The 12662-nt window shown below is 38.9% G+C and overlaps 1 protein-coding gene across 1 annotated transcript; it reads left to right on the top strand.

Annotated features, from left to right (window-relative positions):
- The first annotated feature begins 4214 nt into the window (after positions 1 to 4214).
- LOC110906337 lies at positions 4215 to 7196 on the top strand. The gene is made up of 4 exons (XM_022151486.2): positions 4215 to 5273; positions 5411 to 5725; positions 6531 to 7130; positions 7191 to 7196. Exons 1-4 carry the CDS (start codon positions 4215 to 4217, stop codon positions 7194 to 7196), a joined length of 1980 nt encoding a protein of 659 aa, XP_022007178.2.
- The last annotated feature ends 5466 nt before the right edge of the window (positions 7197 to 12662 follow it).

Genomic DNA, 12662 nt, shown 5'->3' with positions numbered 1-12662 from the left:
TTCCTTCTTTGATGTTCCAGTGACTATCAAGTCATCAACATAGACTCCAACTATTAGTGTAGAGGCTTCACTTGTTCTTGTATAGATTGCGTTCTCTAAAGTACACTTCTTGAAGTTAAGTGACTTTAGGGTTTGATCTAACTTCGTGTTCCAAGCTCTTGGTGCTTGTCTCAATCCATACAGTGCTTTTGATAATCTGTAAACCTTTCCTTCATTTCCTGGCTTTATAAATCCTTCTGGTTGTGATACATAGACTTCCTCCTTGAGGTCTCCGTGTAAGAATGCAGATTTCACATCTAGATGATGTACCTCCCAACCTTGATATGCTGCTAAAGCCAACATTAGTCGTACTGTTTCCATACGTGCTACTGGTGCAAAGACTTCGTCAAAGTCTATTCCGTGTTGCTGAACATATCCCTTTGCAACTAGCCTTGCTTTGTGTCTGACAATATTTCCGTTTGCATCTTTCTTAGTCTTGAATACCCACTTTAAACCTATTGCTTTGTGACCTCTTGGCAATTCCGTCAAATTCCAAGTGTTATTCTTGTTTATCGAGTCTAACTCAGCCTTCATTGCTTCAATCCACTTTCTGTCACTGGATGCTTCCTTGTAATTCCTTGGTTCTTCTTCAGCGAGTAATAATTCATGTGGATCTAGTTGAATTTCTTCTGTCTCTTCATACAGGTCTTCGAGACTTCTTAGTCTTACTGGAGTGTCACTAATACTCTCCGTTGTGCTTTCAGAAGTGGATGGACCTCCACTTGATAAATTGCTTGAACTTCCTGCTGAGTTCTGATTGTTTGAATATGCTGGCGGGGTTACATAGGAGTCTTGTTCTTCTGTCTGGTCTACTCCTGAATCATCATGATGTGGCCCGCTACTGCCTGGACTACTTGGTTCATTTTCTTCTAACTCTGGTGGTATGTCATCTTCTTGAATGACAAAGTTAGTCCATTCGGGATTCCCTGAATCTACCGTTTCCATATAACTATTCCAGTTCCATGGTTGGCCTTCCATGAACTTTACATCTCTACTGACACATATCTTGTTCTTTGCTGGATCATATAATCTGTACGCCTTTGATCCTTCTTCTATTCCAAGGTATACCATAGGTGCGCTTCTATCATCTAACTTCTTTTGTTGAAGTGGTAGTACCTTAGCGTAAGCAGTGCAGCCAAAAACCTTCAAGTGTTCTAAATTTGGCTTCCTTCCTTTCAATGCTTCATATGGTGTCTTGTTCACCAGGGCTTTTGTCGGAACCCTGTTTAGTACGTATATCGCGTGTCGTATTGCTTCACCCCAAAAGTTATGTGGCATGTTCATTGCCTTTAGCATACTGCGAGTAGTGGATAACATCGTCCTGTTTCGCCTTTCTACTACTCCATTTTGCTGTGGGGAGTATGGTGCTGTAAGCTGTCTTGCTATGCCGTTGGTTTTGCAATACTTGTTGAATTCAGCCGATGTGAATTCACCTCCTCTATCCGTCCTTAGCATCTTTAACTTGGTCTGCGTTTCCTTTTCAACCTTTTCTTTGAACTCCTTAAATGTTTCGAATGCTTGATCCTTGGAAGTTAGTAAATACGCCCACATGTAGCGAGTACAGTCGTCTACAAGTAAGAATATATACTTCTTCCCAGCATGTGTTGGTGGAGTTATAGGACCACACAAATCTCCATAGACTAAGTCCAGAGGTTTTAAAGATCTGAACTTTGCCTGATTTGGAAATGGTGCCCTACTATGCTTTCCTAATAAGCATGCGTCACAGACTTGACTAGCATGACTTATTTGGGGAACTCCATGTACCAAGTTCTTACGAGTCATTTCTTTAATAGCGTCGAAGTGTAAATGGCCTAACCTCGCGTGCCATAACCATGCTATGTCTTCCGTCTTTGATAGTAAGCAGATTGGTTTTCCTGTCTTCAGTTTGACCTTGTACAGCCTGTTCTTCAATCTTTTGACTCGCATTAGTAGCTTTCTGTTTCGATCTCGGATAGTCAGTAAGTCTCCGTCCATAACCACTTTGCAACCAGTTTCTGTAAGTTGTCCGAGGCTCAATATATTGGTCTTCAGACTTGGAATGTAGTATACTTGTGAAACAATCTTTTGTTCTTGATTCATACATTCCAGTAGTATTGAACCTTTGCCTTTAATTTCTACGTGTGACCCATCACCAAAACGTACTTGCCCTGTCACCGTTTCATCTAACTCCCTGAAGTGACTTCGCACTCCTGTCATGTGGTTGCTGGCCCCGTTGTCTAAGTACCATAGATTTTCATCTCCTGAGGCATAACTTGCTGGTTTTATCTGTTCCTCGTTTAGCAGAGCCCTTTCTTGAACATTTTCTTCTTGTATTGTCATTAACAATACGGGTGCTTTGTCTTCCTCGACGAGGTTTGAATGCTCTTGCACTTCGTCTTTCTCAGAACAATCCTTCCTGTAGTGTCCAAACTTTTGACACTTAAAACATTGGATCTTACTTAAGTCGGTTCTTGCAAACTTCCTCCAGTTTCTTGAATTTCCATTTCTAGGCCTTGATGTAGATCCTTCGTTTCTGGGACTTTGCCTATTTCCGTTGTTTCGCCAATTTCCACGCGTCTGGTTAAACCTACCACGACCGCGGTTTCCAAATTGCCTTCCTCTGTTGTTATCCTGATGTGTAAACATAAGCCTATCTTGGCTTTCCCCTTGATTTCCTTTCTTTAACTTGAGACGTTCTTCATATGTCTTTAACCTTCCGATTGCTTCTTGTAGCGTCATGGTTTCTATATCGGAGTATTGTTCCATAGAGGCAACGATTTGAGTAAACCTATCCGGTACGCCATTTAGGAGTTTGCGTACTAGAGTCGGTTGACTCATAGTCGATCCTACTTCTGTTGCTCGGGTAACGATACTATTTATCTTTGCGGTGAATGAATCAATAGTGTCATCATCCTTCATTTGCAACATCTCAAATTCTGACATTAGCGTGTGCATACGCGCCTTTTGTACCCGATCTACGCCAACGTGTCTAATCCTTAGATTTTCCCAAATCTCCTTTGCAGTCTTACAACTTGCAACTTGCAATACAACGTCCTCTGGTATTGCTTGAAACAAATATGCAATGGCAGACTTATCTTTCTTCGTGTCTACCGTTGCATTTTCTGCCGGTTCAATCGTTTCCCACAAACCATTCGCTTCAAGAATCGTCTTGATACGAATAGCCCAAACCGTATAGTTTGTTGGTTTCAGAATCGGACACCGAAACTGGGAAAGAGAATTTCCATTTATCGTACTTTGCCCGGTCGCTCCTGACATATCTTCCTGCCGAATAATCTTCACTTTCTAATAAACTTTCTTTTGGTTTCAATATATTCTTAACAACCCCGATTCCCCGAATCGTGTAATAACCAAAACAACCAAATCAAACTAATTCGCACTATAACCCCGGAATCAAAACAAACGAACCCTAGATTCCTAACCGTTCGGTTCAACCGACTTCCTAGAACCGAAAATAAATTCTGAAATTGAAACTTTGCGAATTTAAACGAAATTGAAACCTGATCGCGAATTCCCTGCGATGCCTTGCGATTCCCACGCTTAGAACCTGATGCTCTGATACCAATTTGTTGGCCCGAACTTGGATCTTGATCTCTAACGAGCGTGAATAACTTGAATAACAACAACTTGATAATAATCGAATGAATGTAATGTATACAAATCGAATGTAATGAATGAATACAATTGAATCTAACTATCTCTATTTATAGTTTCCTACGGGTACGAGTGAATAGACGTGTCTCTTTGTGAAAGGGTACGTCTCTTGGATTGTGTGGTTGAGATTGATCTTGAAAAGGTATGTTGATTCTTGGCCACTCATCCGAACCATCGCGTCCCTTCCTTCTCTTTGCCTTGCACCGATTCGCAGAGGGGTGTGTGTAGAGACACACCTCTTCGATTAGTGAGGGAGGTTACCAAGTTTCCCTTTGTCAACTTTGGTCCCTTAGTTTCATAACCGCCTTGTAACCGTCTTGTAATAAACTAATCTATCTATCTAAACTAACTAACTAACTTATGGATTAAGAGATTAACTCGGTTTCAATATTAACCACGATGATGTATTCAAGTGGGATGGAGATGAAAATGGCGAGTCTTACGAAAGAGTTTCATTAACATGTAGGGGTCTGTCTGAGTTTCCTAATTACTTCAAGTATCCAAAGTTGTCTCTTTTACAACTTATGCATGGGGATAAGTCACTCCTGTTTGCAGAAGATTTTTATGAAAATATGCCAAACCTCCAAGTTATAGCGTATTATCACATGCATTATCCATTACTTCCAAGATCTCTTGAATGCTCTACCAACCTGACAACACTTTGTCTCCATGAATGCAAATCAATGTTTGATTGGTCTTTAGTTGGATATCTTGAGAATTTGGAAGTGCTGAGCTTTGCGCATTGTGCAATCCGCAAGTTACCGGCTGCGATAGCAAATCTGAGAAAGCTAAAACTACTAGATTTGACAGGTTGTGTTGACCTTCATATTGATGATGGTGTCTTCAGAAACTTATCAAGTCTTGAAGAGCTTTATATGAGAGTTTCTGAAGGGAAAGGTGTGAGATTCACAAATGCTAGTTTTGAAGAACTAAAGATGCTTTCAAGCCAACTTTGTGCATTAGAGATCGAGTTCGTTGACAAGAACACCTGGCCAGAAAACTTTTCCTTTAAGAAACTTGACAAGTTCAAGATATCTATAGGTTGTCTATTGGAAGAAAAAAAGTACAATGAAAAATATTCTTTTGAGAAAACATTGAAACTTGTGACCGAGTGTAGCAGCGACCTTCTAGCTTGCAAAATTAACGAGATGTTCACAATAACAGAGCATGTTCATTTACAAGTAAATGATATGATTGGTCTTGAAGATATTTCAATCCGTCCATCTTCATTTTGCTCTTTAATGGAGCTTGAGATTTCTAGTTGTGTAAACTTGATATACCTCTTCCCAACGTCGGTGGCAAGGGGTTTGAAGAAACTTGAACGCCTCACAGTTTTGTCATGCTCTGTTTTGAAAGCGCTGGTAAAAGATGATGGAAGGGAGATTAACAGTGTAGGTGAGATGATTAAATTCGAAAAGCTAAAGTTTTTGTCTTTGAGAGAGCTACCAAAACTAGAAATATTGTTCAGCACTGAGAATGTAGTTGAGCTACCGCAACTGGTTGAATTGGGAGCTGATGGGCTTCCCAACTTCACTAGCATATATCCTGACAACAACAATAGTTGTGCACTCTTGAATAGTCAGGTAATATTTTATAACTAGCTTCGTTATGTGGCATCTTAAAATTCCAAATATGTAATTACGTAGCTATGTTTAGCTGTATTGTTCCCAATATTTTAATTAACTGAATATATATTTTTTTGATGGAGCTACTTTTGCAGGTTAGAATTTCAAAGTTGGAGAGACTGAAAATTACTTCTGTGGAGAATTTGAAGCAGATATGGGGTGTTTCTAGTGAGGAGGATGATAATAATAATATCTCCACGTTGAGAGAGATTAGGGTGGAGAGGTGTGATAGTCTTGTGAATCTGTTTCCAACTAATCCAATGCGATTACTGGATCGTTTAGAAGAACTTGAAGTTAGCCGATGTAGGTCCATTGAAGTGATATTCAACATAGACCTAGAATGTGATGGCCTAGGTGAACTAGTTACCAACAGCAGTTTGAGAGCCATTTTGGTGATTGGTTCTAATAAGGTAAGAGAGGTGTGGAGGATAAAAGGTGGTGAAAATAACTACTCCAGTAAACTCACATGTGCCTTTGAAGCTCTTGAGAGGATAAGCATTACTTTTTGTACAAGGTTTAGAAACATATTCACACCAACCAACACCAACTGCAAAATTCATATGCCAGCTCTAAGAGGACCCGGGGCGGTCTCTCTTTTAGCGTGATAGTATAACGCAACCATTTTATAACGCGTTATAGCCGGCCGCCGCATGTTCTTCAACGCGTTAATCTTCCACGCGTTAAACATTTCCGTGATGGTGACAACGCGTTATGGTTTATTTTTGTGAGGGTATTTGTTGGTTGGGGGGAATTGTTGGGTGTGGTGGTGAGTGATGACCACCCCCACTAAAAATGGTTGTGAGTGATGGAAAAATGGTCAATGACATGGCGAAACTTGATTGGTGCTTGTGAGTGATAAATTCTATCACTAGTGAACCACCCCTAGTCCCCTAACAAGAATCACAATTGAAAGTCCCTGGCAAGAGAAAGAGGTATGACTTTCAACCTTTTTTTTCTTCTCTTAAGGAAACCACTGCAGCCTTTCTGATTATTATTATTATTATTATTATTATTATTATTATTATTATTATTATTATTATTATTATTATTATTATTATTATTATTAAAAAATACATAAAAATATTAGTAATATTTAAAGTCTTTACACAAGAAGCGCCTTGCTTTGCTTTTCGTGGCCTTTCAATTTTGGTCTTCTCCTCATATCATATAAAGAAAATCCAACTGTTATGTTAAAATTTTCTAATGTTGTTGCAGGATTTGTGGAGGGAAGAGAGAGATAATCGTATTTCAACTGTTGCATTCCCATCCAATATCATACACTCTTTCCATTCCCTTCAAGAACTTGTTATACGTAATTATGGTAGTGTGGATGCGGTGTTTGAGATGGAGAGTAGTCCTGCAGGTGGCAGAGAACTGGTAACAACTACAAATAATCAACAACCACTACTACCCAATCTCCAAAAGTTAACACTACTCTCAATTCATAGCATTAGTCATGTGTGGAAGTGCAGCAACTGGAAAAGAATTTTAATTCTTCAAAAACAATCCTCATTCCAAAACCTCACGACCATACTAATATGGCATTGCGATAGGATTAAATACTTGTTTTCACCTCTCATGGCGAAACTTCTTTTGAACCTAAAGAAAATTAGGATAGACCGGTGTGAAGGTATTGAAGAAGTTGTTTCAAACAGAGATGATAAAGATGAAGCAATGACTACTACATATACAACAACCACTTTCTTCCCTCATCTTCATTCTCTCTCTTTTGAAAGGCTGAAAAATCTAAAGCGTATTGGTGGTGGTCTCAGTGCCAAGTCTTCAACTGGTATCACCACTCATGATCAATTTGAGGTATTTTTCTGCATCTTATTTTGACTAACTTTTCTCACTTATCTGTGCTTTTGTTTTCAGTTTTAATCTCAAAAGCAAATTTTAAGAGTTAGTTAATAGAGTTAATTACGTTTTTCGTCCTTGTGGTTTGTCAAAAATCATTATTTCAGTCCATTAATTTTAAAATTGCGATTTTAGTCCATGTGGTTTCACTTTCGTAACCATTTCAATCCCTGTGGTTTCACTTTCATAATCATTTCAATCCATTTATATTGTTAGTACAAGGACTGAAATGGTTACAAGTGGACTGAAATTGTTACGAAAGTGAAACCACAGGGACTGAAATCGCAATTTTTAAACTAATGGACTGAAATAGTGATTTTTGACAAACTATAGGGACGAAAACAGTAATTAACTCTAGTTAATAAGAAATATGTTTTAATTTAGTAAATAGAGTTTTTCTTTTTCATATCTTAACTAGTGGAGCTCCCCTGCACTACGCGGCAGGAACTCGGTTTGTATCAGTTCGTTCGTTATGGTCTTGACCCTCTTTATAGCAACCGAAAAAACGCAAAAAAATAAGGTTGTGATATTCTCAAAACGATATCAACAAATGTTTTACATCGATAGAAAACTATAAAAATGAATATCGGTACCGGATTCGATAATTTTAATACTGATGCGCTGTTGTTCGTCAAACCTCAAATCAAAAAGGAGTAAAAGTCGAACAATGTACCTGTTATGGCGGTATGATTAATGCATGTATGTTATCAAATAAAAAGTTAAATCAAACAAAAGATGGCATATTATATCTATTTTTTTAAAAAAAACCCGTCTTTTCATCATGTTTCTTTTTAATATATAACTTTTTAAATATGTAATAAAACGTTTATCCATTGTAGGTAATATTAACTATGGGAATAAAATATATACTAATAAGTTTTGCTAAAAAAAATTAACATAAAATGAAGTTGAAAATATATTACATGAGATCACTGGAAAATCAAGCACCCTGCAATCAAATTGGTTTTGCGAATTTAGCCATTTTTATTTCAATATTATTATAATATAATGATTCACGTGATAGAAAAAGCAAATGCTATTCATGCCCACTTTTCATTCATATTCATATGTATAATGTATAATATCTTTGATTTTTTAAATTAATTTAGTATCCATTAGAAGAGTAGAGGTGGTATCACTTGTAAAAATTCTATCACTCACAAACATCCAATCAAGTTCCGTCATGTCATCAACCATTATTCCATCACTTACAACCATTTTTTAGTGACGATGGTCATCACTAGTGATGGAATTCCATCACTCACAACCATTTTTTTGTTTTTATAATGTTTATAAAAAAATCTTACAAGTTTATAAAAGAAACAATTTATTTTTATGACAAGGACCAAACCAGCCAGTTTTAAAAGTTGAAATTAAAAGGAATAAGATTTAAATAAGTTTTGTAAATAACTATAAACCACAGGGATTGAATGTGTCGAAAAGGAATCAATCTTTTCAAAAACATCAGCTCCATCTTCTTCGACTTGCAGACCAGTTTTCCGGCGAAATTCCAGCGAAACATCAGCTCCATCAGATCTGAACGTACAAGTATTAATACACAGCGTACAAGTCATACACATACAATCTAATTTTTACAATGCGTGAAGAGTTCAACGCGTTGTTAATTCCACGCGTTATGGTTGAAGGTGGCGGCGGTGTGCAACTAGCCATCACTCGTGATGGAGGGGCCATCACGGACCACCCCCAGTCCCGTTACACATTAATCTATGCTGCCTCTCATTGAAATTTAATACATTGAAAAAGAATTAAATGTGATTTTAGTCTCTGTGATTTGCACTATTTTGACAGTTTAGTCCAAAAGTTACATTTTTCGCATGTGGGTCTAAAAAGGTTTATCGTTGTCATTTTAGTCCGCTGGGTTGACTTCTTCAATTTTTCTTGTTAACGAGAAAGACAATTCGGTTATTTTATATGTAATTCTGTTAACTAGAAGGACAATTCAGCCATATAAAATGACCGAATTGCCCTTCTCGTTAACAAAAAAAAAAGGATGAAGTTAACCCAGTGGACTAAATGGCAATGGTGAAACCTTTTTGAATCAACATGCAAAAAATGAAACCTTTGGACTAAACTGGAAAATAGGCCCTAGCCACAGGGAGTTAAATGGCATTTAATTCCATTAAAAAAATTTAAGTTTTTTCTTCTAAATTTGGCTCCAAGTAAGGGGCTGTTTGTTTAGCTCTTAATGGGGCTCTTAATGGTTCAGACCTCTTACTGGTTCAGCACTTAATGGTTCAGACTGTTTGTTTCACAAGCAGATATCTGAAGCATTATTCTGAGTCTGAATGGTTAAGATCTCTAATCTGAATTAGTCAGACATTTGCCTCTGAACGGTTAACCATTATACTAGCTCTTAATGGTTCAGGCCTCTTATTGGTTCAGCACTTAATGACTCAGACCTCTTACTGAAGTAGCACTTAACCGTTCAGAAGTTGACAAACAGCCCTAAATCATATCCATGAATGCAAGTTGATAATTCTGGCATAATTAATGAAATAATTTAGGGTTATTGGATCTGATCACCCCTAACTATACATGTTTGGCCGCTGACACTCTCAACTTTGACTTTGGCTCCCACCACTCCCAACTTAACACATAGTTTGTCATACACCCTATCGTTAAATAAACACTAACTTGGTTAAAAAAAATAAGCCTACATGTCATATGAATCCAACGTGGCATGGGTGATGTGTACTGGACACCTGTTTGTCATGACACCTGTTTCACCATCTTAAAAACCCCCAAAACCCCCAATAGCATACCATATATCAATCCCTAGAAATCCCTGAGCAAAATTAAACGTACGCTTAATTTGCTCCTGTTGCCAATGTTACCCTTTCTTTATACTGATTTGTTCCTGTTGGAAAATCAAGTTCCTTTCAAAGTTCTAAGGGTGGTGACGAGTGTGGCTAAAAAATACGATTTAAATGAACTTTATGGGCTCATCAATTCTATGTATATGTTGGAGTCTTCGAAGCCGAAAAGAACTTGGTTAGAATCAACACTCGGTATGTGAAGTGATCGAAGGAGTGGTGAACGGCGTCCGAAACCGGGGTTAACGGGAGTCAATGAACCGGATCATCTTCTCTATTTCTTCATCGTAGGCATGTACCTCACGATATCAATAGCCACAAATATCTCATAATTGATTGGAATCAAAGTTACAACTACAACAACAAAAATTTCCCCACTGTTAACCAGCTTTTGGATGTAGGGATTCGTTTCAAGGTGCGTTTAATTTACACCAGCCGCCATTTACCTTCACCATTTACAACCACCCACCAACGCCTTACCTGCCACCATCCTCCCACCACCGCCCCACCTGCAAGTCTGCAACAAGTTGCAACAACCCACCACCCACTTGTGTGGCACATCAACAAACTCGAACCTGCTGTATATAAGCTCCACGTCCGCCGTCGACGCCGACCAGAGGTCGCCGGTAAATTTCCGACGGCAAGTGCCGCCGTCGGCCAGTTCCGACTCATCATCTTCCTCATTCAACAGCACCATCTTCATAGTCGGCAGCCGGAAATTTGTCGTACAAACACCACCGTCATCAGAAAATCGAGAAGGAGGGGGGGCGCTGAGTGTCATGCCGTTGAGATCCACCACCGCCGCCGCCGTGAGCGGCGACGCCACTTCTAGTTTATCGCTGGTTTACGGGGAGCGGAGAAGGAGAGGAGTAAAGGGGTGTTGTTATTGGAGGGGAGGGGGGGGGTTGTCAGCTGGATGTTGGCAGGGACGTTAGGGTTTTCTTCAGCAAATATTGGCCACGTCAGCAAAAAGAACTAACCCAGTTAGTGTTTATTTAACGACGGGGTGACAGAGCAACCCAAGTGTTAAGTTAGGAGTGGTGTGAGCCAAAGTCAAAGTTAAGAGTGTCAGCGGCCAAATAGCAATAGTTAGGGGTGTTTAAATCCATTAACCCAATATATGAGTTCGAACTATATTTATTTAGGATTATGAGTTGGATATACATGTTCATTTGTACTTCCAACTATATGAAATTCTCATTTCGGTTAAATTGAAAATATTAGCAATATAGCAATATAACTGCGTAAACTGATTTCACTAAAATTAAAAAAAAAAAATAATATAAGGTTGGGTTTTTTATAAGTTATATACATGCTGCTATTACAATATTGCTTGTCATATGTACGGATGGTAACGGGGCGGGGTTTGGTAGTCCCAATTCCATACCCGGTTATAAAATCTTGTTCCATACTCAGCCTAAAACCCCTTCGGTATAAAATCTTGTTCCATGCGTCATTGGATAATTCAGACCAAAATCTCATACGCATGCAAAAATTAAAAAAAAAAATAAAATCCCATAACCGTTCCTTACCCGGTTCGTGTTTAGACTTGGCTCCTTTAGATTAAGCTTGTTTCCAAATTATTTTGAGTCTTATCATATTAAAATTCATATTAAATTAAACTGTTTCGCTAAAATGGTATTTCTTGACGAGATCCCGGGTGGTTGTCATTATTTTGAGTCTTATCATATTAAAAGGCTCTCACTATTTGCACACCAAGGCAGGCTATCTGCACAATTAGGGTTTACATACGCTGCGTATTGGTCAATACGCAGCGTATAGGGTTACCTAAATACGCTGCGTATTGACCAATACGCAGCGTATATAAGTGGTAGGTACACGACCAGACAGTCAAACCTAGTACCATGTCAAATCAGCCTATCATAGGGTGCGTATTGATCAATACGCAGCGTATTGACAGACTGATTTGACCCTGATACGATGTTGTCCAGGGCACGTGAATAAAGTAATACGGTGAGTAGAGACCAATACGCTGCGTATTGACATGTCAGATGAAAGTCCATATATCCCTCCATTCATATCTGTTACCCATCACCCGACAATTCAATATACTGTGCTTTCCTTTTCATCTTCTTCTTCACTAAAAAATTGTTAGTTTTTGGTTCAATCTTATTAAAATGTCATCATTTTGGAAGGATAATTATTTCGGTAATCGCTATTCTAAAGACACATGGGGATCAAATGCTGCCAATGAGGAGGAGGAGGTTGTGTCTGGAGTCCCTGTTGATCAAAAAATACAGTTGCCAGACTTGAACAAGACTCCCACTCCACCTGTTGATGAACCAAATTACCCGGCGCATCAAGTGTGTCCAGATTACGGATACGGGTATGAATCTCCGTACGTGCAACAAAGTGGATACGGTGCTGAGAATGCACCTGTTGATGAACCATATTACCCGACGCAGCAATCGTATCCGGGTTATGGGGTATACGGGGATGAAGGTGGATACGGAAGTTACAGTGGATACGGTGGTGAAGGTGGATACGGGGGTGAAAGTGGTTACAGTGGATACGGAGGCTACGGTGGATACAGTGCATACGATAGATCTGGGGATGAAGGTGGATACGGTGGATACGAAGAACATGGTGGATATGGTTATGAGCGACAGCATGACGGGTTACCTCCACTACCCTT

The sequence above is a fragment of the Helianthus annuus genome, chromosome 14 (genome assembly GCF_002127325.2).
Source record: "Helianthus annuus cultivar XRQ/B chromosome 14, HanXRQr2.0-SUNRISE, whole genome shotgun sequence".
NCBI classification, from domain to species: Eukaryota; Viridiplantae; Streptophyta; class Magnoliopsida; order Asterales; family Asteraceae; genus Helianthus; species Helianthus annuus.
This window is presented reverse-complemented; position numbering and strand designations above follow the sequence as displayed.

Excerpts from the sequence above, each read along its gene's own strand:
- LOC110906337 (XM_022151486.2), top strand. The coding sequence starts at position 4,215 with ATGCATGGGGATAAGTCACTCCTGTTTGCAGAAGATTTTTATGAAAAT. Across the intron at positions 5,274-5,410 it reads GTGCACTCTTGAATAGTCAG|GTTAGAATTTCAAAGTTGGA; the intron begins GTAATATTTTAT and ends CTACTTTTGCAG. Across the intron at positions 5,726-6,530 it reads TGGTGATTGGTTCTAATAAG|GATTTGTGGAGGGAAGAGAG; the intron begins GTAAGAGAGGTG and ends ATGTTGTTGCAG.